Source organism: Rhinolophus hipposideros (genome assembly GCF_964194185.1).
Source record: "Rhinolophus hipposideros genome assembly, chromosome: 4".
NCBI lineage: Eukaryota > Metazoa > Chordata > Mammalia > Chiroptera > Rhinolophidae > Rhinolophus > Rhinolophus hipposideros.
In genome coordinates this window covers 30,702,997-30,727,655 of record NC_138050.1, presented here as the reverse complement: position 1 = coordinate 30,727,655, position 24,659 = coordinate 30,702,997, and the positions used below count along the sequence as shown (strand labels likewise).

General features: G+C 33.9%; 1 protein-coding gene across 44 annotated transcripts in view; it reads left to right on the top strand.

Moving 5' to 3' along the window:
• The window catches only part of SORBS2 (sorbin and SH3 domain containing 2), a 200,903-nt gene that overhangs the window by 99,828 nt on the left and 76,416 nt on the right, over positions 1 to 24,659 (top strand). For 13 of the 44 annotated variants that reach the window (XM_081045418.1, XM_081045416.1, XM_081045400.1 and 10 more), the window contains exons 2-5: positions 10,486 to 10,535; positions 15,312 to 15,404; positions 20,958 to 20,984; positions 21,219 to 21,343. In XM_081045418.1, coding sequence (XP_080901544.1) covers positions 10,526 to 10,535; positions 15,312 to 15,404; positions 20,958 to 20,984; positions 21,219 to 21,343 — 255 coding nt within the window. In that variant the 5' untranslated portion in view covers positions 10,486 to 10,525. Of the gene's footprint in view, positions 1 to 10,485; positions 10,536 to 15,311; positions 15,405 to 20,957; positions 20,985 to 21,218; positions 21,344 to 22,201; positions 22,844 to 24,659 lie in introns of all 44 variants that reach the window. The other 31 variants (XM_081045421.1, XM_081045436.1, XM_081045431.1 and 28 more) reach the window with 10 other exon arrangements.

Genomic DNA, 24,659 nt, shown 5'->3' with positions numbered 1-24,659 from the left:
ATGCAAAGCATAAATTTGGATTATTTAAGAGCATTAACCCCAAAAGCCACTGGGAAGATTTCTCTGAGATGAAAAAAAATCAAGGTACATGTCAAAAATTTTTCTTACTGTTGCTAATACTCCCCTGGCAGCTCACTCTAAGTCTTCCCACCGAATCACTCAGGGGTCTCACCTCGACTCCCTTTAGCCTCTAAAGCTGGGCTAGAGAGTCACATCCATGCCAAGCTGGTTCATGGACAAACACAAAAAGAGGACATATTTTAATCGAGACAACGAGGTCCCAACATGGCTGTCAAAGTGGGACCATAGTCTTCCTAGATGTATACAATGACTATTTATTAACATATTGATTGAATTATATTTTTTAAATAACTATATCACACTGAGTCCACTAAAGTCCTTAGATTTATTTCAGGTAAAGTTTTGAGAAATCAGTCTGGTTTAACCAAACTGCGGTACTTCTTTTTTTATCCCTGTTAAAGTTTAACTCAGCCTCTCAAGATAATCTGTCTTTCTCCTTAATGCCCATTCCTCTCTTGTGTATATGCCTTCTGTCAAATTGTTAAACATGCCACTCTATTTTTCCAAAATAAAAATGTTGAGAACACACAATCAGGGAAAGATACTCCCGAAAATAACTCATTTACCTCTATTCCACTTAACAGTTCACATTTAGCACAATTTCCTTGCTAACATCTAGTGAACCATTCTTGCTCTCCAAAGGAATAGTAGTATATAAATGAATAGTATTACGTTTCTGATATCGGAAGCAAATAATTTTAACAAGGAAAATAGATGGTAATCTATCCTTATTACCTATTTTCATCATATCCAAATGAATAGTATCATAAACTGTCCACTGTTCAACAAAAAAATACCGGAAGTTTTAAATGTTAATAAATTCAGAACTTCTTCAAAGACAGTATTTCCCCCCACTGGCCCATTATTTTCTTCCTTGGATTTTCTAAAATTAGTCAAATTACCTTAAGATGTACTTGAGGTGATTTAATATACATTTCATGCTAGATAAACTTTGTAAGGGAAGTATTAGCTAATTTTTAAGACTAAAAGACCAAATTGGAGCAAATTTGTAAAACCTCTCTCTCCTCAAAAATTCAAATTCCACAAAGCAAGTGGAATTTCACCATTTTATATCTGAGACACATACAAACACAAGTTTATAATAATACTGGCAGTATACAATGGCCTTCGACATGGCTAAGTTCCATATTATTTCAGGTGTTCAGGAAGCAGGTGTGTTCAATCAGAAAAAAAATGTGACTGTTTCTTTAATAGTAAATTAATAATAAGCAGGATTATTTAACTATAGTCATTTTATGAAATAGCATGGAACTACATTAAAATAAACATACTTATTAACTTAAAATTCTGAGGTTCTGAAAAAATACAAATAGCTATCGGTCTAGGTTTAAATCTTTAAAAAAGCTTTCCATTTGGACTTATGAAGTAATTGGGCAAAAGGAATCCTTGTCATAAGCAATCATTATTTCCATATATTAGTCTCAGAAGAATAAATATATGGTCCTCTGTTAACAGCCATTATTTATTCATCAACCAGTTTAGTTTTCCACCACACTTTCTCCTGATGTTTCATTCTTTCCTCTAAACCCTGCCACATATGATTCAGCACTTAATCAAGTGCCATGCTGTAATGTATTAAGGGAAATTATCTTTATTTCAAATGACATTTTAAGATGCCTTGAAGCGAGACACCTGTTCTTCATTAACAGTCAAGAAAGTTAAGCCACTTTTGAACATCAAGTTGTTACTATTTGATCTTGGAGTAATCATTTCTTTTATCCTGAAATGACTAACCTCAAAAATGAGTTATTGATCTGAGGTCCCTTTCAGATGTTTGGATTTAAAAACAAACAAACAAAAACCAAAACAAAATAAAATATACTTCCCTATTCCTATCCTAGCATTTAAGGTTTGCTTCCACTTAAATTGTAAGTATGATATATGCAAAACTAAAGTAGATTACATAATTTCCTTTGATATCAAATGATTTGTAATATCAACATATAAATTTAAAATAAAAGGTTTTCAAATTAAAAGTAGGGGGAAACTTAGCAAAGTTCAAACATTTTTAAATGGTTCCTTTATTTTTTATTTTTTTACATTGAACATAATTGTTTATTAACATTTTTAAATTTCAACTTTATGGGAGGTATAATTAACACATAAAATTGTAAGATCTTTGAAGTGTACATCAGTTGATTTGATGTATGTATACATTGCAAAAGGACTACCTCATCTAGTTAATTAGCACATCGAGCACATCACGTATTAGTCCCGTTATTTGGTGAAAACATTAAAGTTCTACTCTTAGCAAATTTCAGTTATATAGTACAATGCTATTGGTTAGAGTCCTCATGCTATACATTCGATCTTCAGAACTATTTATCTTATAACTGAAAGTTTGTACTCTTTTACCAATCTCTTCCAATTCCCCCCACTATCACAGCCCTGGGCAACCATTTTTCTACCCTCTGTTTCTATGAGCTTGACATTTGTTTTTCTTTTTCAGAGTCCACATATAAGTTATATTATGCAATGTTTTTTTCCTGTCTGAGTTATTTCACTTGCATAATGCCTTCAAGTTCCACCGTGTTGTTACAAATGGCAGGCTTTCCTTCTTTCTCATGGCTGAGTAGTATTCTAGAGAGATATATATATATATATATATATATATATATATATATATATATATATATATATATGATATGTATATATATATATTAGAATATTTCTCAGCCATGAGAAATTTTACATATATATATATGTATAATTCTAAGATTATCTATCTATCTATAAAATCTCACATCTTCTTTATCCATTTATCAGTTGATGGACACTTAGGTTGATTCCATATAATGGCTATTGTGAATAATGCTGCAGTGAACATGGGAATGCCAGAATCTCTTTGAGATCCTGTTTTCATTTCCTTCGGATATACACCCTGAAGTGGGATTGCTGGATTATATTTTAGTTCTATATTCTTATTATTGAGAACCCTTATATTGGTTTCCATAGTGGCTAATCAGTATATTCCCACCAACAGTGTACAAGGGTTCCCTTTTCTCAACATTCTGACCAACATTTGTTATCTCTTGGCTTTTTGATGATAGCCGTTCTAACAGGTGTGAGGCAATATCTCATTGTGGTTTTAATTTGCATTTCCCTGATGATTAGTTATGTTGAGCACCTTTTCATGTTAACCATCTGTTTGTCTTCTTCGGGAAAAATGTCTATTCAGTTCCTCTCTCCATTTTTTTAATCAAATTTTTTTGTTCGTTTTTGTTCATTTTGTTTTGTTTTACTGTAGGGTTCTATGAGTTCTTTATATATTTTGGATATTAACCCTTTGTCAGATATATGATTTGCAAATATTTCTCCAATTCTGTAGGCTGCCTTTTCCTTTTGTTGATGGTTTCTTTTGCTGTGCAGAAGTTTTTAGTTTGATGTACTCCTGCTGTTTATTTTTGCTTTTGTTGCCTTGCTTTTGTTGTCAAATCCAAGAAATCATCACCAAGTTCTATGTTGTCTTCTAGGAATTTTATGGTTTTAGATCTTATGTTCAGGTCTTTAATCCATTTTTAGTTGACTTTCGTATATGGTTACATGGCGTCTAGTTTTATTCTTTTATATGTGCCTGTCTAGTTTTCCCAGCATATTTATTGAAGCGATTATCCTTACTCGATTGTATATTCTTGGTTCCCTCCTTGTAAATTAATTGCCCAGATATACATGTGTTTATTTCTAGTGACTCTATTCTGTTTGATTGGTCCATGTGTCTGTTTTTTATGTCAACACCATACTGTTTGATTACTATACCGGTAGCTTTGTAGTATAGTGTAAATCAGGAAATTGGATGCTTCCAGCTTTGTTCTTTTTTCCCAAGATTGCTTTGGCTATTCGGGATCTTTTGTGGTTCTATACAAATTTTAGGATTGTTTGTTCTATTTCTGTGAAAAATGCCTTTGGAATTTTGATAAGAACTGTATTAAATTTGAAGATTATTTTGGTGGTATGGATATTTTAACAATGTTAATTCTTCTAATCCATGAGCATGGACTATCTTTCCACTTATTTGTGCCTTCTTCCATTTCTTTCATCAGTGTCATAGTTTTCAGTGTACAGATCTTTCTTTTTCTTTTTTTTAATTTATTGGGGTGACATGTGTTAGTAAAATTACATAGATTTCAGGTGTACAATTCTGTATTACATCATCTATAAATCCCATTGTGTGTTCACCACCCAGAGTCAGTTCTCCTTCTATCACCATATATTTGATCCCCCTTACCCTCATCTCCGTCCCCCACCCCCCCACTTTGTATTTTATGATGCATAAAATTCCTAAGTATTTTATGATGCAATCGTAAGTGGGATTGTTTTATTAATTTCTCTTTCTGATATTTCATTATTAGTGTATAAAAATGAAACCGGTTTTTCCATATTGATTTTTTTTCATTCTGCAACTTCACTGAACTAGTTTATTAGTTCTAACAGTTTTGGGGGTATTTTGGTAGAATCTTTATAGAGTTTGCTATATGTATCATGTTTTCTACAAATAGAGAGAGTTTTACTTCCAAATCAGAAAGGAAGAAGTAAATAGTTCTTTAAAATGATCAAAGATTTGCTCCTCAAAATTGAAATTTGTGGAACTCTGTACAATGGTGGAAAGAAAGGGAGATACTTTCACTTAGCAAAATAAACAGGAATGGTTAATATCATGATGTTATCACTCTGCAATTTGTCACAATTCTTTATGTGACATTTTATAGACATCTCTTTCCTCCAGCTATCACCTTAAGCTATAAGCTGTCAAAGGCAATGAAAAGGTTTTTTTAAAAGGCTAATTGTCACAACCTTTTAGTGTCACTTTCCTTTCGGCTTAGTAACATTGATTTAGCTGGGCTAGGAGACAAGTGTTTGATTCAAGTATTTCTTTAGGTCTGTCTCCTCTTGTTCACTGAAATGTGGGATACAGGAGGGAAACCTCAGCTATAAGAAGGCTCTGTTGAAGGAAGAATTCTGCCTAGAAAGCAGAATTTCAATTCCTATGATAAGTTGAGAGTGGGATCATTGGAAGATGGGAAAATACATACAAATCAACCTAATAAACCATAATTGCACATTTCAATCTAAAGCAATAAAATAATGACCCATGTATTTTCAGGAAAGTCTAGATTATTTTCTCAAGACTCAATCCAAGGTGAAGATCTACCTCAAACTACTTGAAATATTAGTAAATGGGAAAGGTGCCAGTGTGCTGGATTGGGGATGATTTGCTGCGGTGTGGGGCTGGGGGGGATAGGTTTGATCCTGCTGCTGTTGCTACTGCTCAAGAAGATGATAATGACCCTGGTATAAATCGTTTAGATGGCTGGACATGGCAGAATTGGGATTTGAATCCACGCCTGCCTGACTCCACCACCTATCCTTCCAACACTGTTCCGTTCACCTATAGCATGTGTTCCTGTACTCTGATTCCTCACATGTCTCTGATAATGTTCCTCAATCAGCAGACCCCAATTAGGTCTCTGATTTATTTTTATTAGTAATCCATTTGGCTTTCCATTTACATAATAAAAGCCAGTGGAATTTTTCTAGTACTGTACTCTCAAGTTACACAAATGCCTTTGTCTTAGAAAAAAAGACTCATTTGTAAGTATTTACTTGTATCCTATAATCATCCTTAAGTATTACAATTTAAAAGTAAAGGATACCATGAAAGTGAGATACTAGAGCAATATGAAATGTCAATACCATTTAATGTGTAAAGAAGTCAGAATTCCTTTATTGTTAAATAAGAGACTGATTCACAGACTTTGGAAAATCATCAGAAGGAGAACCATCTACCAGGTAATTAACTTCTTCTAACCAGTGTAGTCTTTAAGGAAAATCTGTAAGTATTTTGACTAGTTTGCCTTTGTAAAGACTCAAAAGGAAAATTGCTAGTTTCCTTGAAAAACATGTGGTGCTATTCTTCAGGAAATTTTTCCAGGTATCAGGAAATTTGGTACAATTAAAAAGAATACTTGGTATATTCTTATGAAAATAATTAGTGGTGTTGTGTGCATTTGTTCTTCACTATTCATGGTGATTTCTTCTTACCCTAGAAATGATGGTGAATATGTTCTGAACCCAGCATTCATGCATAAATGCTGTGGATAATTTGGCTCCTGAATACTAAGGGCCCATCTTCAGGCACCACTAGCTCAGGAATGGTGGGAGGAATTTAACATTCTTATGTGGAGGCTGAGCATGGATGACTGTGCCCTCACTGTGGAATTTGATGCTTTGTGCCACATACTCAGAGGCAAATATGTCTCTGAGTTGGCATCATCCTCATATGCTGGCTGTCGATTCAGAGAAACCATTCAGAAAAGGGGTTTCAGTGGATTCTTCTGTTTTTAAACTCAGGGACTGTAAAGCTACTTGGGGTATTTCCCGTGAAAATTTCAAAGCAGCATATTTTATATGGTATTAGAAAAGATAAATAAAAATAAATATCATCAACCTAAACTAAATCATTTGACTATAATTAAAAAGTGAAATAATTTGGCATTTAGGAATACTTCTAATCCTATCAGTCTGAGAGAGAGGAAAGGGAGAGAGGGAGAGAGAGAGAGAAATGCATTGACCACTCAGGGTAGTTTATCCAGAAACAGTGGTACATGTGATCCCATTTTCAAAGTAAATTCAGGTTAAAGCCTGGTGCATAACCTTAATTTTAGGTTGATGCAAAAGTAATTGTGGTTTAAAAGGTTAAAAATAATTGCAAAAACTGCAATTGCTTTTGCACCAACATAATATCATTTTTTTAATTCTTACATTTAAAATATAGCTCTAAAAAGAATCTAACATCCCTCAATGTTTTCTTACCATTTAGACTATGTCCTTTCTTCGGAATAATATATGAACTGTGAATAAATTAATTTCAAAATAACCTTTGCAATTTTTGGATTAAAATTATTCCATGAAAAATCTTTTGGGCAACTTCTCACTTTAACTGAACTAAAATTTAGTCCTGTAGTTTTTTAGATGGCCTTGCTGCTTAAATTCAAGCCTACAAACATAAAATGACTTACATAGAATTCTTGGCCAAAACTGAGAAAAGGATTTGCCTTTGCTTTTCTTTAGAATGGGAGGCCTGATAATCAAAAGAATTCAAGCAGAATTACATCATCATTCAAAAGTTAAATTACCCAATCTACTATCACATGCGTGTTGGGGATAAAAGTCTGCATTGAACCATAAGATACAATGGGATGTCTGATAATCTAAAGGAATTCAAACAGAATTAAAAGGCTGTAGATACAACATCAAGTTGTTGCCCATGCACGAACAACAATCTATTGCCATACACGTATTGGGAACGAAGCTGCTCTGACCCAGACAGAAGCCAAATACAAATTATTATAGAATACATATCAAGTTGCCTTTTATATAAAACTTTGGCAAGAACTGCATTTAAGTACATGCAGCTCCACACCCCCTGTTGACAATCATTTTGACACTAATGCAGGGAGTTCTTTGCTCTGTGGACTATCTGCTGAGGTTCAAGGTAATCTGCATTTTATAGTCAATTTTCATTGTCTTGGCCCTGGTTCAGTTCCAATTTAAAAGAATACTTGAAATACTGTCTCTTCTAGTAGGATTCAAACACTCTAGGAATTTGATGCTTTCCAGAATAATCTGTGCTTGTTATGTAAGTACAATCAAAGACACTTTTTCAGAACAGAACAAAAGAGATTAGATTCGCTTTAGTTTAAGTTGTCTAAAGAGAGTGCTCAGTCATGGATTCATTAATGGCTTTAGTACAAATAATGGAAATAAAATCTTGCATTTTTATTAGTCACCCAAGAAGCCTTCCGGTTTCAGGTTCTTCTGGAGGGCTCAATCACTATGGCTCTTCTTTTAACAACTTGGGAAACGTCTTGCCTGATTAGGAAGTTAGTCATTTCACATTTTGACATCTAAAACAATGCAAAGTCTAAAAAAACCTCACAAATTACATTTATAAGTAATAGGATACACCACTTTAAAGATGAAAAGCTCAAGGATTCGTGGCGCCTTTCTTTGTTCCTGCTAATCCTATTTTACTTTTTGAGTGTCAGATATTTTGTAAATATTTCAGCTGAAGTCAAACAACAAATGGTGACCATTCTCTAACTTGGTATCAAAGCATTATTACTTTTTATTAACAGATTTTGTACTCTGATCAATAACCTTCCTTCTGTTTGATGTATTCTTTGTCAGTCAGTATTGTTCCAGCGGAAACACTCTTTGTCATTCAGTTTTAAAGTTTAAAACAGTTTTAAACATCGTGTTCTGAAAAGGAATGATAAAGTAGAATTTGAGGAAATGTCCTTATGGTCCTCATTTTTCTGGAGACTGTTTATCCCTTCTTGTTTTAGCAGTTCCCTCAGCCTTGGTCACAGACATCCCCTGAGGCTTTTCTTTTCCATTTATTTTGTCCATTTAAGGTTAACATATTAGGAGTTTTGCTACTGAGAGATTAAAATAAATAGTTTGATGGAGCTTTCTCAAGGCTCCTGCACTGAACACCGTCTTATTCCCTGGTATCTCTTCAGTACAGGTGGTATTAAGACTTAGAGTTTCTTAGCAATGTGCCATGTTTTTGTGTCTTCTGAAAAAACTGGGGGAGTCGGGGTGGGGGTGGGGGAATGTGCCTTTTTTTTGTATGCACTGAAAAATAAGGGATAAAATTCATCATAGTAAAGTTTCCCCCAATTCCATATTAAAGTCAATTGGCCTGTGAATTTTTACTGTAAAATTCCCTGTAACATCATGGTACAGGATGTGGCAGCTCTAGGTAAGAATGTGACACTGAACAACACAACCAGGTGATCCCAAAACACTACAAAATGAGAATATTACCTGTATTGTTTTCATTTTATAGCTCTAAAAAATAAAACGGGATGAATATCAGTACTGTGATTATATCCATTCTGTATGTTCATTGCAGTATTTGCTGAGTACCAAGCTGTTAATAATTCAGTCTAGTCAAAAAATAAAATGTTTTCCTCTTGGTTCATAATTATATCTCATATCATTTAAGTGTATTTTTTCATGCTATTTTATTTCACCATTTCTTCCCCAACGCTGGGAGAGAATACAAGTATCATTATATTTAGCTGGTGTTTGCATTCTGATTTTATTATTAGAATTTCACAACCGTAATGAAGAAAACCAGGCTTTCGATCAGAGGGGAACTTCAATGGCCATATTGTAAGAAAATATTAGATGATGAATAGAGCAGAACATATGAAGACAGGAGAACTAGTCCAAAAGGCAGAGAAGGCAAAAATGCCAGCGGACAAAGACAAGCCAGGGAGCTCTTTCAATGCTCTTTATAGAGACTGAAGAAAAATATATTTACTGAAAGTTTTTCTTGACAAATCATGACAGATGATTTCATTTCAACATTATCCCCATTCGTCCATACGGTATAAATACGTTTTTTAAATTATCAGATGTTAGAGTGCTAAAATACATGGAAACTCAAGTGTGTGGTATTAGGGAAGTTCATGTTCAGCCAATAATAGGTCCTACCCAGGAGCAAAGACAGTGTGTCTGGGGTAAACGTCTTTCAGAGAGCTCTCACATTCTTAAGATTTGCTTCCTGTGAGAGCATGTCTTTCCTCTTTAGTCTTAGGGTATGTATAAATCAGAAACTTTCAAAATGGGCTAAGACAATACGCCAGGGAAAGAACTAAGTCATATTCCATGTCATAAAATAATACACAATATTAAAAATCTTTTCCCCACGATAAGCACCAATCTGCCAACCATTTCTAATAAATTAAACTCAATTGTTACACATCAAACTCTTCATTGGGAAAAACCACAGTAACTGATACTGAAACAGAAATGGGTTTTGTAGTAACAATTTATTTCCTACATCGTAAAAAAAGAAATAGATGAATCTCATATTCTTTGACTGTTCAAAATGTATATTCAATACATTAAATATTCCCTGGTAATAAATCAACCCAGTAATAAATTGAATATAATAAACTGAATAATGTAAGGTAATGATTTCAAAGTTCCAGGGTACCTTTTAAAGTTCTAGAAGAAGACGCTTGATGACCAAAGATCCTTTCAGGCTTAAAGAACAAAAAATCTCTTAGAATAAATGTTTGTGAAAGAATCTTAAATTTTTAAATTAGACCTTCTCTCCATTTTTATCCATTAATGGTCACTATTGAATAAAAACATAAGTTTATGTTTCTAATCATGGGACCAATAATTGAAATTTAACTTGAATTATAGATTCTGCCCACCTTATTTAAACTCTGATTTAAATAAGATGAGGGATATGTGATATTAACTCACAGGTACACCAAAAACAAAACAAAAACAAACCACGCTTTCATGATATTTTCTTTCACATGCTAGTGAACAAATTAATGCATCATTTTTTTTCTACAGGAAAACTGAAGACTTTAATAACAAACCCTCCAAGGTCAAAATGAATACAGGTATGCTGTCTCTGTTAGTTTTAAACTTTTCAGCCTTGCTGTCTAAAAATCATCTTGGCCCTAAATCATTAGTTTAGCCCTCTGCTGATCCTAAATGTGATACTGAGTTTCTGATTAGATTGACAATCTAAATTAATTACTTGATTTCTTTGTCTTTGTACTCCAATCTTACAGCAATCGAAAGTAGAATTTTCAGTTTTATCTATTTTCACTCCCTTTTTCTGTAATCATATCTTGAAATTAACTCCTACAAACCCTAGGAAGAGGTAGTCTGTCATTTGCATACATATATTTGAAATCCCTCTTAGAATAGGCTAAATTCAAAGGCAAGTTGCTCTAATAGAAAATATTTCAAGTTCCCCATTCTGTGAACCCTTTATGTTGACAAAGCCAGCAGATAGAGTGCCAAAGCTTCATCTGAAATCAGCTTAATTAATCCTCAGATATAATACACATAAAGTCATAAGCATTATATTATTAGATGTGAGAACAGTATCTTCAAATAGCTTAGCAACATTGATGCCTCTGAACTCTGTATTGTATACAGATTAATTGTAAAAGTGGTTGTGATACATGCTATGTACACATGAATTCTTTTCCATATAGAAATAGTTTAGCATCTATTTTCACCTTTTTCTCCCTGAAATCTTTATATTCAATACTAAGTAATTCTGGAAGACAACTTTCTCATTGACATTTTATAACTGTGTTTAAAAAAATACAGTTTCCTATCTGCAAGCAATCACTAGAAGTTTGTTTTAGCCAGTCACCCCATGGCAAAGGAGAAAGGATAGACCAAGATATTTTGTCACATCCAGCTGGTTGACTTTTTGTTGTCTCTTGCTATCTAAGTGCCAAGGGAGGATTAGTGACCACTGGTGAGAACCAGTATCTAATCCCTAGATCAGGTGTAGAGACATGCCCCATTGTCCATGATTCTGTGGCTGCGCCTTAGCAGAAACCTGCTCTGACTTCAGAACTCATGGTCAGCTGGCCCCTGAGGATGTAGTCAGCTCATAGATGTATAGAGCAACAGGCAAGATGAAGATATTGCAGACAGTCAAAATATACAAGAAAGGCTCACAATTCAAGAGAAAGTACAACCCTGGAAATGAACCAAGAAAAGGCATTTGGACCAGTGGAGGTGTGGGAATTAGACACGAGAAACGAAAGAAGAAATATTCCTAGAAGAAGGAGACTGAAGAATAGATGGAATAGAGAGCCCACAGATGAACTAGGATAAGTCATGTTGTAAAACTGCAAATTCACTCAAGCAGGATGTCCACATGAGGAAGTTACATTTACTAATTGTTCTGAGGCCTATCCTTCATTTTGTAGAGTGCTGATTTTCCCATGTATTATAACCCTATTAGGACAGAGGTATAAGATGTGATTATAATAAAGACCCCATATTCCATGTACAATGCATTCAATAATCAATGCTCCTACTCATAGAATCTGGTCCCTAATGGCAAAGTAGGCACATAGAAATTTGTAAATTTGGTTAGGGCTCTGGGATACTGGGGCCAAGTTACTGCTATAGCAGCATGAATATAACCCTCTAAAGTACCCTCTCATTTAAAAGGAGTGAGCTTGACTCTATAAAATATATTTGCATAGTTATTTTGCTTGTATGGGTGAACTTACACAAACATATGCATGTACAATATGATGTTCAAACTTACACATACAAAATTGATTAGAAGTGACTAGAACTCTCTGTTCAAAATTCCAAAGTAATACTAATGTTGCTATAAAAACATACCACTTTTAAATATATATATGTGTGGACATGTGTGTGCATATATATATGTACATATATATATGTATATATAAAATCTGTAGGAAGTTGAAGAAAGCATTGTTGCTGTAGCTACAAAATGAAGTAGAAATTAATGCTTAAATATCTAATAATAAAATTAGTCTTCATTATCTACCTATCAATCATTAAAGCTACATATTACCATTTAAATATCCATGTGTCCGTCACTAATGTTAAAAAAAATTATTTTAAAAAAGATTTCTGTTTTAGTCAAATACATAATAAACAAGCCAAGGGAAATGTGAAATGTAATTCCTTTTTCACACTAAAGTAGCTAAACGATGTATCAAAATGTACAAAACATGCTATATTTCCACCCTTAGAATTTGTGACCCATTATTTTCTAAGGCAAAGCTTAGCTAGGAAAGAAAACAAAGCGAGAAAGACATCAAATAATTCACGAATGTGACTTCCCCATGAGTGCAGCTGGGGGGAAGAGGATGCAAAGTCATTAATGACCTGTGGCCCTGCGAGGCGTTAGTGAGTGTGAAGGGGAGAGTAGCATTAGAATTCTTCAGGATGATGTGAAGTAGGCAAGACCACATCCTCATTTTGAGATATTAAAAATATTTTCAAGAAATAGCAGAAAGTATCAACAAATAAGTAGAAACAGAATATAATACATTTTTCCATTCCAGCAATTTCACAAATGCCTCAACTTTTCAAATTAAACTCGTTATTAAAACTGTTCATGAAGACAGATTCTCCATTCACTTCATCTAGATCTTAAAGTTACTTAGCAGAAATTATTTAACCCAGAGGTTCCCACACTCTCTCTGCTTACAGTGCCAAGATAGCTCAGTAATTTTTCACTGCACTCTCCAGCCAAAAGAACTACCTGATAGTTCTGTTTATTAAGTAGTTAGGTGCAAACAACTTAATAAGTACTTATGCTGTGTCAACTCAGAAGCAATTTAAAAAATTATACACTTAAATTGAAAAAAAGTAATCATTTTATTCCATTCTTTGTAACCACAGTTACTTACTAACGGAATGTGTGTGCTTATTGGGCACCACAAAACTTCTCAGACCTTGGAATTAGATTGTACATCACTGCTCTCATTTGCTGGTCCCAAATTATTTTCACAGGGTACTTGTCTTTTATCACAGCAATCAACTTCTCAAAGATGTCATATCATCTAAAGAAAGGTAGCACAATCTATTATGTTGAAACTGGGAACTAACTCAGGTTAGCAGTTCACACAGTGTCTTATAGATAACACTGTGTTTTCCTCAAAAATGTAAAGTATCCCCCAAAACCCTTGTAAATCCACTGAGGTAGCCTAGGGCATCTCAACACACAGTGTGGGAACCTGGGTTTAACCACTGACACTGCATCTCCTCATTCTATTAAATAAAATTTTCCCTTTTCATTTCTCTGCTTGTTGTTAGGTGTTCAGAATTAGAAGAACTAGAAAATATAATCTCTTGGAGAGCCATCAGTTTACACTTTCAATGCCCTTGATTACACAATCCTTTGGACCATCGATTGCTATATACCACATATTCAATAACATTACTTCCATTTTATCAGAAACACCCATCCTTCATAGCTATTTTCAGTTTGCAGAGTTTGCTAACGTTCTATTAGCAAACTGTGCCTCTCCTGAAGATATCTTTAGTTGTATGTTTCCACCATTTATGTCTTTCTATGTTTGATCTTTGACTTACAGTCTTTGTTTCATTTGACTTACTTATGTTGTTTCAAGTCATTTTAATTATTATCTGCATCAGGAAATTGTTATTTTAAACATATTTATTTAATATGAGAATCATTCTACCAATTTTAAGGTCTACTGACCTTACCATTTGTGATTTTACCAATAATTAATTCAAGTCATACTTCCAAGCACTTTTAAATTCCCTCATATCTAATAAACAAAGTGGATACTTTTCCTTAAGAAATAAAGAAAAGGAAACAAATATGAGACTAACATGTGACAATATGTAATGATTATGTTATCATATTGGTGGTTATATTATTTGTCTTTCTTGTTATAACTTTCCATAAAAATTAATTTTAAGTTGTTTTGGTTCCAGAGGAATGAGCAAAACCATTTTTTGCACATTCTGTACACAAAGGAATGTGGGAATAGAATTGGAATCTGTTCATAAATAGAACACAAACCTTCCAATTTTAGAAGTCTTGTTACTCTAAACTTATATTACATTACAGTAGTTGGTACATTTTCAGTTATTTTGCTTCATGTTGTGATTTGTATAAGTGTAAACATACAGATCCTCAGATATATATTGTTCAAAAGTATAAAAACAAATTAACTTTTTAAACATGGTCATTTCAATACTGTATATATCTATATTGTCTTTGATTTCAATTAGGCTAATTTTTTCCATAACTAATAATAACTGTGTGAAGACACAGAATTTCCTTAATGCTATGTTTCTTTATAAATCCTGTATATCAAACATATCATGCCTATATCAGTTAATAACTTACTTCAAGAGGTGCTTTAAGCTATCTTCAGGAACCATAGCTAGAATACAGTAAAATCTAAATGATGGATACAAAAGTATATTATACTATAGCTGTGAATACTGAGATATGGGTTATCCATAACTCTAAAAGCTAAACACTGCTTATAAATATAATAATTGAACTTAAATGGTATAAACAAAGTTGAGTTTTATACTTGTGTTTTCATTAAAGAAAAACCATAAAATGTTAAGAATAAAATCTGATTTTTAAGTAAAGCATTAGCATCTATTTTTAAGACAGACTCCTGGTGTTTTGTTTTTTGTTTTGTTTTGTTTTGTTTTGCTTTGTTTTGTTTTTAGTTTGGGGTGGTTGTAAACTTTGCAGATGGCTTCCATGATTACTAATTCTGACTGTTCATCTTTCTCATGGATGTCTGGCACATTTCACTTAAAATGCATGATATTGCATGTGCTTTCTCCTTGCTGTGGCCTCTGCTATGTCATTTTTTTGCTTCCAGATAGCGGTGGGTGTGCTCGCAAACGTGCTGCCATGTCTGTTACATTAACATCTGTGAAGAGAGTTCAGAGTTCTCCAAACCTATTGACTGCAGGTATAATATCACTAACTCACAGAATGTCACACTTGAATGGCTTTACCTGACCTTTCTCTCTTTCCAGAATTATCCTGTTTGGATGAAGAAAGTGGCTGTAAATACCTTTTTAATGTCCCACAGGTTCTTATTTTTCTCGCCTCAAGAATAGCTCCTCTCCCTTCTGACTGTTTTTGTTCTAAAAATAAAAAAGCCAAAGGAAACTGATATCGTGTAGAAAACATTTTGAAAATCTAATTAAAAACAACAGTCACTTGCCAAAAATGTGTTGAGTAATTTAAGTGTTAATAACTATTTAAGTTTTGTATCTCATGAACTAAAGCAATGTAACATTTAATCAAGATAATTCATAGGTGCTTTTGTTGTTTTTTTATCTAAAAACTGTTGGGAGGTGGAGGCCGGAGGGTCAGGCAGAGGAATTTGTAGGAAACTGAATCATTATTAATTCATTTCTTCACCAACAGTTGCAAACAGAATAATAGATAATTAGTTTTGAAAAAAACCTTTAATCCAGTCAGCAAAGATCCTTCTAATACATATTTTTAAACATATTGGCCCAGTTAAGATTAATATGTATCCACATATGTAAATATACTCTAGAAGTAATCGGGAATGTGATATTCCAGCGTCTGCTGAGGTGGGTATTTCTATAACAAATGTATGTCGTGACTTACTTAAAATTGTAGACAAGTTCTACACTGAGAGGGGGATACTGCCATGGAAAATCAAAGTAAGCCCAGCAACCTCAGTGTCTCTAGACATGGAAATATACCTTTTGGTGACTGGTTGGTTGGTTGGTTGGTTGGTTGGTTGGTTGGTTGGTTTGACGGTTGGTTACTTGGGGGTTCCTTGTTTTTTGTTTATATTTGTGGGTTTTGGAGCAGAAATGGGAAAGGGATGGAGAGTGTTTAAATAATTTTAATTCTTACCGTGAACATCAGTATCTTTTATACACACATATTTAGTAGTTAGTTCAAGAAGCCCTTGGCTTTAAAGTCGCTTGGTCCTAAACTCCTCAGCTTTGTTGAGGAAAAACAAGCTTCTGTGGAGAATCCTAGTCCTGCCCACCAGCTCCAATCCACAAGTGGATTTCAATGTCCAAGTTTAAATACGGGGTCAGGTGGTTCAATAATATATTAAATTAACAAAATGCAAGTTTTACTGCAATGTATGTAGTACAATTTAAGATTTACTACAAAGAACCGTTCTCTCTCTATATATATATGTATTTGTACATGTTTGCTCATGTGTGTATGAGCATGAAAAAATGTTAGAAAAACTACAAATGTGTTTACATGGGATACCTAAGGGAAATGTGCATGAAGGGAAATAAGAAAATAAATAAAGTCCAGGGCCATCAGGTCATTGAAATGCCTATACCATGAATATCATTGACATTTCAACCAAGTAAAATTGTAGCCGAGGCTACTCAGAGGTGGACCACTGACTGATGCACGTGCTAGGGAATGTGGCATTGATTTAACAATGCCAAGTTGCTGTTATTTATAAAAGTAACCACTAAAGGAATAATATTAGATCAAACAAGACATTGCCATTTTGGAGAGTCACCACTAGAATATCAGCAATTTCACATCACTCAATTTAATAGAAAATATTTAATGCTTAAGATTCAAAATAATAAAAAACATTTACTGCGTCAGGAACATGAAAGAATCTTCAGTATATAGTGGCTATGGGTCATGGCAAATTTTATATTGCTGAGAATAAGATTTCTAGAGAATGAAGTCCCCCGAATTTTGGACTTAATTGTTACATCGAAAATAAATCTCTTTTGTATTAATTAGACATGTAAGGCATAATCCCTTTTAAAAAGAAGTTTTTATTACATTTTGAAGAAAAAAATCAGCCTCTTTTTATGCCCTTCACATTAGATGGTAGCCTTCATAACAACTTACCTGACACAGTGCCTTTGTGTCAATCAAAAGGGGATTGATAAATATTTATTGCATTCGATATTTTATTGTTAAAAAAAACACAGCCTTTAAGTAAAAGACTACATCCACAAAAGGTTCTATAGTTCCCTCTCTGACCCCTCAGATCAGAAAGTCAATATAAGCTGCTAGTCATCAACTATTTGTCTCCTAAATCAGTCTTTCCCTTTTCCATTTCCAAGAAGTGGAGTCCCACTGTATAATTCACAGGACACACTGATGTTTTAAAACTAAGCTAGAACCAAAACAATGAGTACAGAGATACAAGAATCCTTTTCAAATTACATTTTATTTTACCAAAATCACTTGGCAGTCTCAGGTAACACCGATAAGGATGGTATGGTACGCTGTGGTGACCAAATCACTGTGCCAAGAGATAGTCCTGCCAATACCACCTGTGTGTTTTATATTCTTAGGAAAATTCATCTGTCTGTCACTTGTTTCCTTTCAAAATAAAAATAAAAAAATAGAGTTTGTCATTTCCCTGCCTCTCTGAACACTTAATCATTTCCCAGACTCACAAGGACTTTTAAGGATTAAATTAGGGTAAATGAAGAACATGAATGAAAAGGCTTATACAGTACTTAGAAACACAGTAAGCATTCAATTAGTTGACTTAAATTTAATTAGTATGTTTAAATTAATTCTTGCAAAGTAATCGAACCCGCTAAAGAAAGGAGCTATAAGAATTAAAATCATCATAATTGTCAAGGAAAGTACAATTTATAATGTCTAACATAGCACATAAGTTAACAGGAATTGAAATGTTGGAATCATAAAGTTGGAACGGACCTCTGAGGCCGTTCAGTACAGTCTTGGACACTGAGCCCAGAATGCCTGGACAATTTTTCTGACAGATGTTCTCCACCTTCTGTCTGGACACAGAGAGTGCTCATTGTACCAGTGAAGAATAGTTATAGTTCTTAATTCTCAAAGAGCCTGCTTATATTCAGTGTTAAACCAGGGAACGATAAATCTGTCCATTTACTCATTAAATTTTCAAGGAAGCAATGACTATCTACTAAATAAAGAACACTAGAAATTTAGGGCTCTGAATTCTAGCTCTGTTTTTTTCACAAGTCAGTGATCATGAATAATGTTCAAGATATTGGACAAAACCATTTTCCTCGTGAATCTACCACATCAGTCATTTACCTTCTCAAGATTTTTTTCACCTATATCCTCTTAGCATGGATCCAGGATGCTTTCATGTTTTCTGTCACCTGCTCCAAACCACCACACTTGTCCTTCCTTTCCTAAGCTTGCCTGGTAGGAATGAAATTTAAAAAGTATTATGATGCACAATATCCATGTGGAAGGTATTTATCTTTCAGTGCCTCTGAAGAGCTGTAATAAAATAGCAAATCAGGATTGGGTGTTTTAATATCTATAATTGGATTTATTCTAAAGAAACTGAAATATTGTATACTTGAGTATCCTTAAGAGACCACCCATTTATGTGTGGACTTTAATCATTAACATAAGCTTCATTAAAATATGGGTTCATCCTGAAGTTTTCATCCTTGGCCGTTTTTATTCCTTTCTCCTTTCTCATAATTCTACACATTCATGTCTGCTATGTTAAGCAGGGTTTTTCAATAGATCTCTGCACGATTAATATGTCGTATTTCCTACAGCATAGGTACAGTTTCATTTGGAAATCCCTGAGCCAAGCATGAGGGGAGAGGAGAGCCTCTCATTGAGCCTAGTATGACTGTCTTCTGATTCTTACAGTTTAGTGGGATAAACATCCCACACAATGTTCCATAATCTCCAATGTGGCCACCAGTAAGAAAAAGCAGAACTAACCCTCTACAAACTATCGGTTAGAGGAAGTTTATTTCACAGTGTCCCTCAAATCTTCTCAGTATACCCTCTTCTTCCTACAATGCCTCTCGTACCTCATACCTCCAAGTAACCTCCAAGTACCGGGCTCCTATCACCTCCATCCCCAGCACATTCCCACACACCCTTCTGAGCTGAGTTTTATCAAACCAAGAGTAAACTAAGAGAGTTATTTGCTATTCTCAAGCAAATAATTGTATCATAAATAATAATGATTACTATTAATGTTGCTTCTGTTTTCATTGCCATTTCCCCAAATCCACAAACTTGCTCCTTGTCCACGAACAGTATGTGGCAAACAGGTGCTTATCAAATCTCTCCGTGAGTGCCCCAAAGCAGAATTCTAATGATCACTCTGTGGGCTACGCTGTTTGTAGAGTCCTCATCGTTATTTAAGTGACTGAGAATTTCAATCATGTCTGCTCCTATCAAATCCTAGAAGCAGAGTCTGGTAAACATTTCACATATAACTCTTCAAAGTTACTTTTACTTTACGATACCCATTTTATTACTCTTATTTCGAATGCACTGGAGTTAAAATCCATACTAAATTAGCAATTAGCATTAAAAAAATGAAGATTTGTTAGTCTTCTCTAACTCAGCTGAGCTGGAGTCATTCAATTGTACTCTGTGCTGATTCACATTTATTTTTCTTCCTTTGATTTGGAAAAAATCTATATCAAATATTTTGTCTAAATTCAAACACTTACATTTCTCAAGTCATTTTTATCATTCCAAACTCATGTGTTTAGATTGCAAAATAACTATTCCTTAACGATTAGAAGGAAAAAAAAGAGTCCTGTTCTATTATGCACTGAAATAACAGCAATTTATTAATTGTCTCAGGGAACATGTGGAAAGAATCCAGGGCCAGGATAGAAGGGTAGGCTGAATGACCCCCAAGGTCCTTTCCAAAGTTAAGGCTTGATGATGCTAGGAGAAATTAACCTATGTGTCTATGTGGTATAATAGACCCATGCAATACAAATTTATTACCTCAAATGTGCATAAGTTATAGAAGATTCTTGAATGTCTAAGTCCAATAAAACTGATGATAGTAAATATGTCATGGAGCCACTTTCCGAATGCATTATTAAAAGAAATTTCTCAGTAATGAAATTTGTTTTCCATTGCTTACTGCAAGACAATGGACTATATTGTAACAGCTCTTTCATATTTGAATATAAAATGATTTTTAAATGGCAATAAGGAGAACACTCAAGGTCTAGAGAATAATTTGAAATATCACGTAATATGGTAGGCACATTTACATTTTCTTAAAAATGAAAAAAAATTCAAGCTACAAAAAAGTTGATCACTATCTCACATGGGAGTTGATTATGGTTAGTAACACGGGGACATTGAAAGCTAAGGATCTGGTGGTTTGATTCAATGCTAGGAGAACCATTCATTGTTTATAAACCCAATACCTTTTCATGCTTTAATTTGATATTTAGACATTCACACATTCAACTTTGGCAATAAGATAAAACTATATGGTTGCAATATTATTGAGGGGAAAAATCAGGGTTTGATATATGTGTCAATTATATATTATAGTGATACTATGACTAACATTCTAATTGAAGTAAAAATAAATGTACAAATTTCCCATTGGTATATCTGAAGTACCCCGAGTTTTAGAACTGAAATAATGTTGCCAAAAAAGTACATGTGGTTCTTTGGCAAATGATCTTTACTGGGTTATTCATTTCCTTTATCCTTGTATTAATTTCAACCTTTCTTTTTCTTTCAGGACGTGATTCTCACTCACCAGACTCAGGTAAAAAAGCTATTCTGAATAACCATTACATTTATTACGAATTTTTTTAAAAAACATCCATAGTCTCATCATTAACTTCACAGTAAACTTGAACTGCATATACAGTTATGTATATTAAACTGAATTTCTAAAAAGAAAACTTCAATGTTTGAAATAAAAATAAATTTTATTTTTAAAAATGTTAAAAGTGAATGTAGATATTTTTGTATCCAATTTGTGTTCCCTTAATAAAAGCTTGGAGGTCTTACTATGATCGAAATCAAGACACACTGAATGGAGATGCTACATATTCCTCTCTTGCAGCAAAAGGTTTTAGAAGCGTTCGACCAAGCCTACAAGAAAAAAAATCACCAACTCAGGTAAGCCTGCACACACTTGTCTACTGTGGTATTTTAAAGCAAAGTTTTAGACCACTGCTTTAGAGCCTCTTTTCTAGTAATGCACATATTTTGATACATGTTTTATTTTTAATATGTTTTTGCTTTTGTATTTGTATTGCTTGTTAGACTTGTATTTATGAGTACAATATGGAAGAGAAGTCTTAAGTTCTAAACAGGTTCTTTTTTTTCTGATTCAGCTGATAAAAGCAGGTCAGTTTCTAACATAATGTTTAGGATATTTTCTGGTTCTTAAAAAGCTGTCAGCTGATGATTTAGACTTCAAAGTTATGAGGTTAGGAATCCTTTATGTACTTAATAAATAAGAGTTATGCAGCTGCCTACTATATTAATTAAAGGAACTCTGTGTTGAAGATATTAGCAAAATTGTGCCGCAAGCATGAAATGTGTTATCAAGACAATGTGACTAAATACATAACCAAAAAAAAATGTATACACATTTTAAGAGATGTTATCTTAGTATGCGTATACATTTTTTTGGCACCCTCTATATATACCTCAAGGTCTAAAAATATGCAAGGGATCATATGTTCACTTTTAACATAATTTCCCAGAATGTAGAAGGAAACGGACTTTATAATGTATTCTCTATAAAATCTATTTTCCCCTAGAGGGCAGCTATTGATAATAAAATAAAACACAACCTAAATGGAATAAAAATGATAATTCAGTCTAGCCAACAAAATGCATAGTAAGATCGTATGACATTGCTTTACTTTCTTTAAGGGTAGAGTTAACACTGGTTTTTTTAATGACTAATTTTTGACTTTCTCTTTGTTTTTCCTTCAACATTATCTCTCCGGATGCTTGGCAATCCAGGCACCCCTTCTACCCAGAAAAGAGAGCTTTTGTAGCTCCCTGATTACCAATCATACAAAGGGTGACATTTTAGACCAATTAGTAACTAACACACACATTCCCTCCTGTATCAAGTACTTTACTAATAAAAAACCTCTTCAGGGAACTATGAATTCTAATGAAGATGATTCCAGCCAGACAATTGTATATTCTGAAGAATCTAACACAACTGTGTCATACACACAAAAGATTACTAATCTGCTACCAGCAGCTTCCAGCACAAGTCCCAAACCAAATGCTGACCTGAGTAGCCCATTTCTACAAGAAGACTACATGCAAGATTCCCAAACTCAGAGAATTTCTACATTGAAACTAATCCATAACCAGGATCTAGGAAGTAGCATGCCCTTTAATACTCCACAGTTTTCCAAATCTCCTGATGTACCATCATTTGTCAAACGGCCTCACTCACCGCCCCCTAACCCAGTGCCTGAGATACACACAGCATCTCTTTCCATTCAGATAGCTCCTCTGTCAGGACACGATCCTGAAAGCCACAAACAGCTACCTGAACTTTCGCCAGAGACTACAAAGATACCTCTTCAGCAAGAGAGACAAAAATCTGCAGTTGCCGCGGCCTCTCAGTCTTCAGACTGCCGGGTGGTACATTACACTTTCCAATCTCTTCTCACAGGTGTCCTGCAGAGACCTTAACTCCTTTGCTTTGGGTTTCTTGTTTAATCTAATGCTTTGTTAGTACCCAATCAGGAAGGGGAAGGAGAAAGAAACCATCTTCCTACTTAAAACCTTACTAAATTCATCAATAAATGTCTAGGGTTCTTTTAGTTCTCTCTCTCTCTCTCTCTCTCTCTCTCTCTCTCTCTCTCTATATATATATATATATATATATATATATATATATATATATATATATATATATATATCTAAAAATTTTAATTTGGGATACAATTTACATCCCAAAATAGTTCAAAGCTTTTGTATGGATGACCAATAAATTGTTGAACTTTAGAGTTTTATCTATGGAAACTTAAATGTTGTATGACTCCACTAGAGGCATTTCATCTGTTATACACATACAAGCACACACACTTACAAAAAGACTCAAAATTGGGAGCATATCAGGAGGTGGTGAGAGAAATTTTAAAAAGTGAAATAGGTAGACAAATGAATCAATAAAGATCATTCCTAGATCCAATGCTGTACAAACTGATCATATTACCCATAACAATGGTGGTTTAAAGAAATATGCTTTAGCTTTTGACACGTTCCAAGTCCAAAGGGTATGGACAACCCAATCCCATGAGGATAACAGTCATTAGATTTTTCACTTTTAATTTTAAAGGAAAAAAAAACAAACTCATTTGAGCAGATAACTGAAATCCTTCTACATAACTTGTATTATTTGACAGAGTTTTCACTTAGCAAAAGCAAAACCAAAGAGATTCATGTTAATATGGAAACCTCTTTAGTGAAACAACATAATTATGAGAAATTCCATCAACACTACTCAACCCAAGACAGCTCTATACTGAATTCCATCCAGATTTGTAGCAAAACTCTAACATATTAAGTTGTATTATAGTTATTATAGTTTCATATTTCCGTAATTTTACTTCCAATAAAATCTGCAATTGTTATAAAAATTTACCACTAAAACATTTTAAGTTCTGGATAACTAAGATTTCTGTCAGTTAATTCTAGAGATTTTAAAACCATGGACAGTAAAAAAGTATCACATTGATAATGTGTATGTTTAAATAACAACAAAAAAATACTCATTAAAATAAGAAAAGGAAATCTTTTTATCCAGGGTTAGAGTTTCTTAATCTGTTAGATTAAGGATGTGCTTTAGAGTTTCTATGAACCCTGAAAGTTTATGCAGTTTTATGTGTACGTACATGAATTTGTTGTGCATTTCTCCTAAGAGGAGGAGCAATAGTTTTCAACAGATTTTTAAGGTACCTATGACCATGAGAGACCTTTTTTACATGGTGGATATTTTTAAAAGCATTCATTTAAAAGTCTGAGGAAAAAATTAAGTATGACTTTTTATGAGATCAATAGCCTGCTTGGTATCAACTGTTATGAAAATGATGGCTGGCCAAGAACAACAAATGGTACCACTTAAATCTTTACCATGCAAGGTTTCTAAGTTTATACAGTTATCTTTAATTCATCCCCCATCCTTGTATTAATATCCTATAATACCTTTGGCTATCTGTCTTACACCTCACACCACACCAAACATTACAAAACCTCTATTCTGGAGATGTGGGGGAGTAAGAGAAAAATTTGCTCCAGAGTTTCATTCACTCAAGATGAAGTTGATGCTTATTTTGACGTGTGAACAGACATACTTAAGGTTAGAATGGATAGCTACAAAACCTTTAATGGGGCCGTCCACTCTTTCCCTTCTATAGACAACCCCTCCACCACCATTAGCCTCTTGGGTTGTATA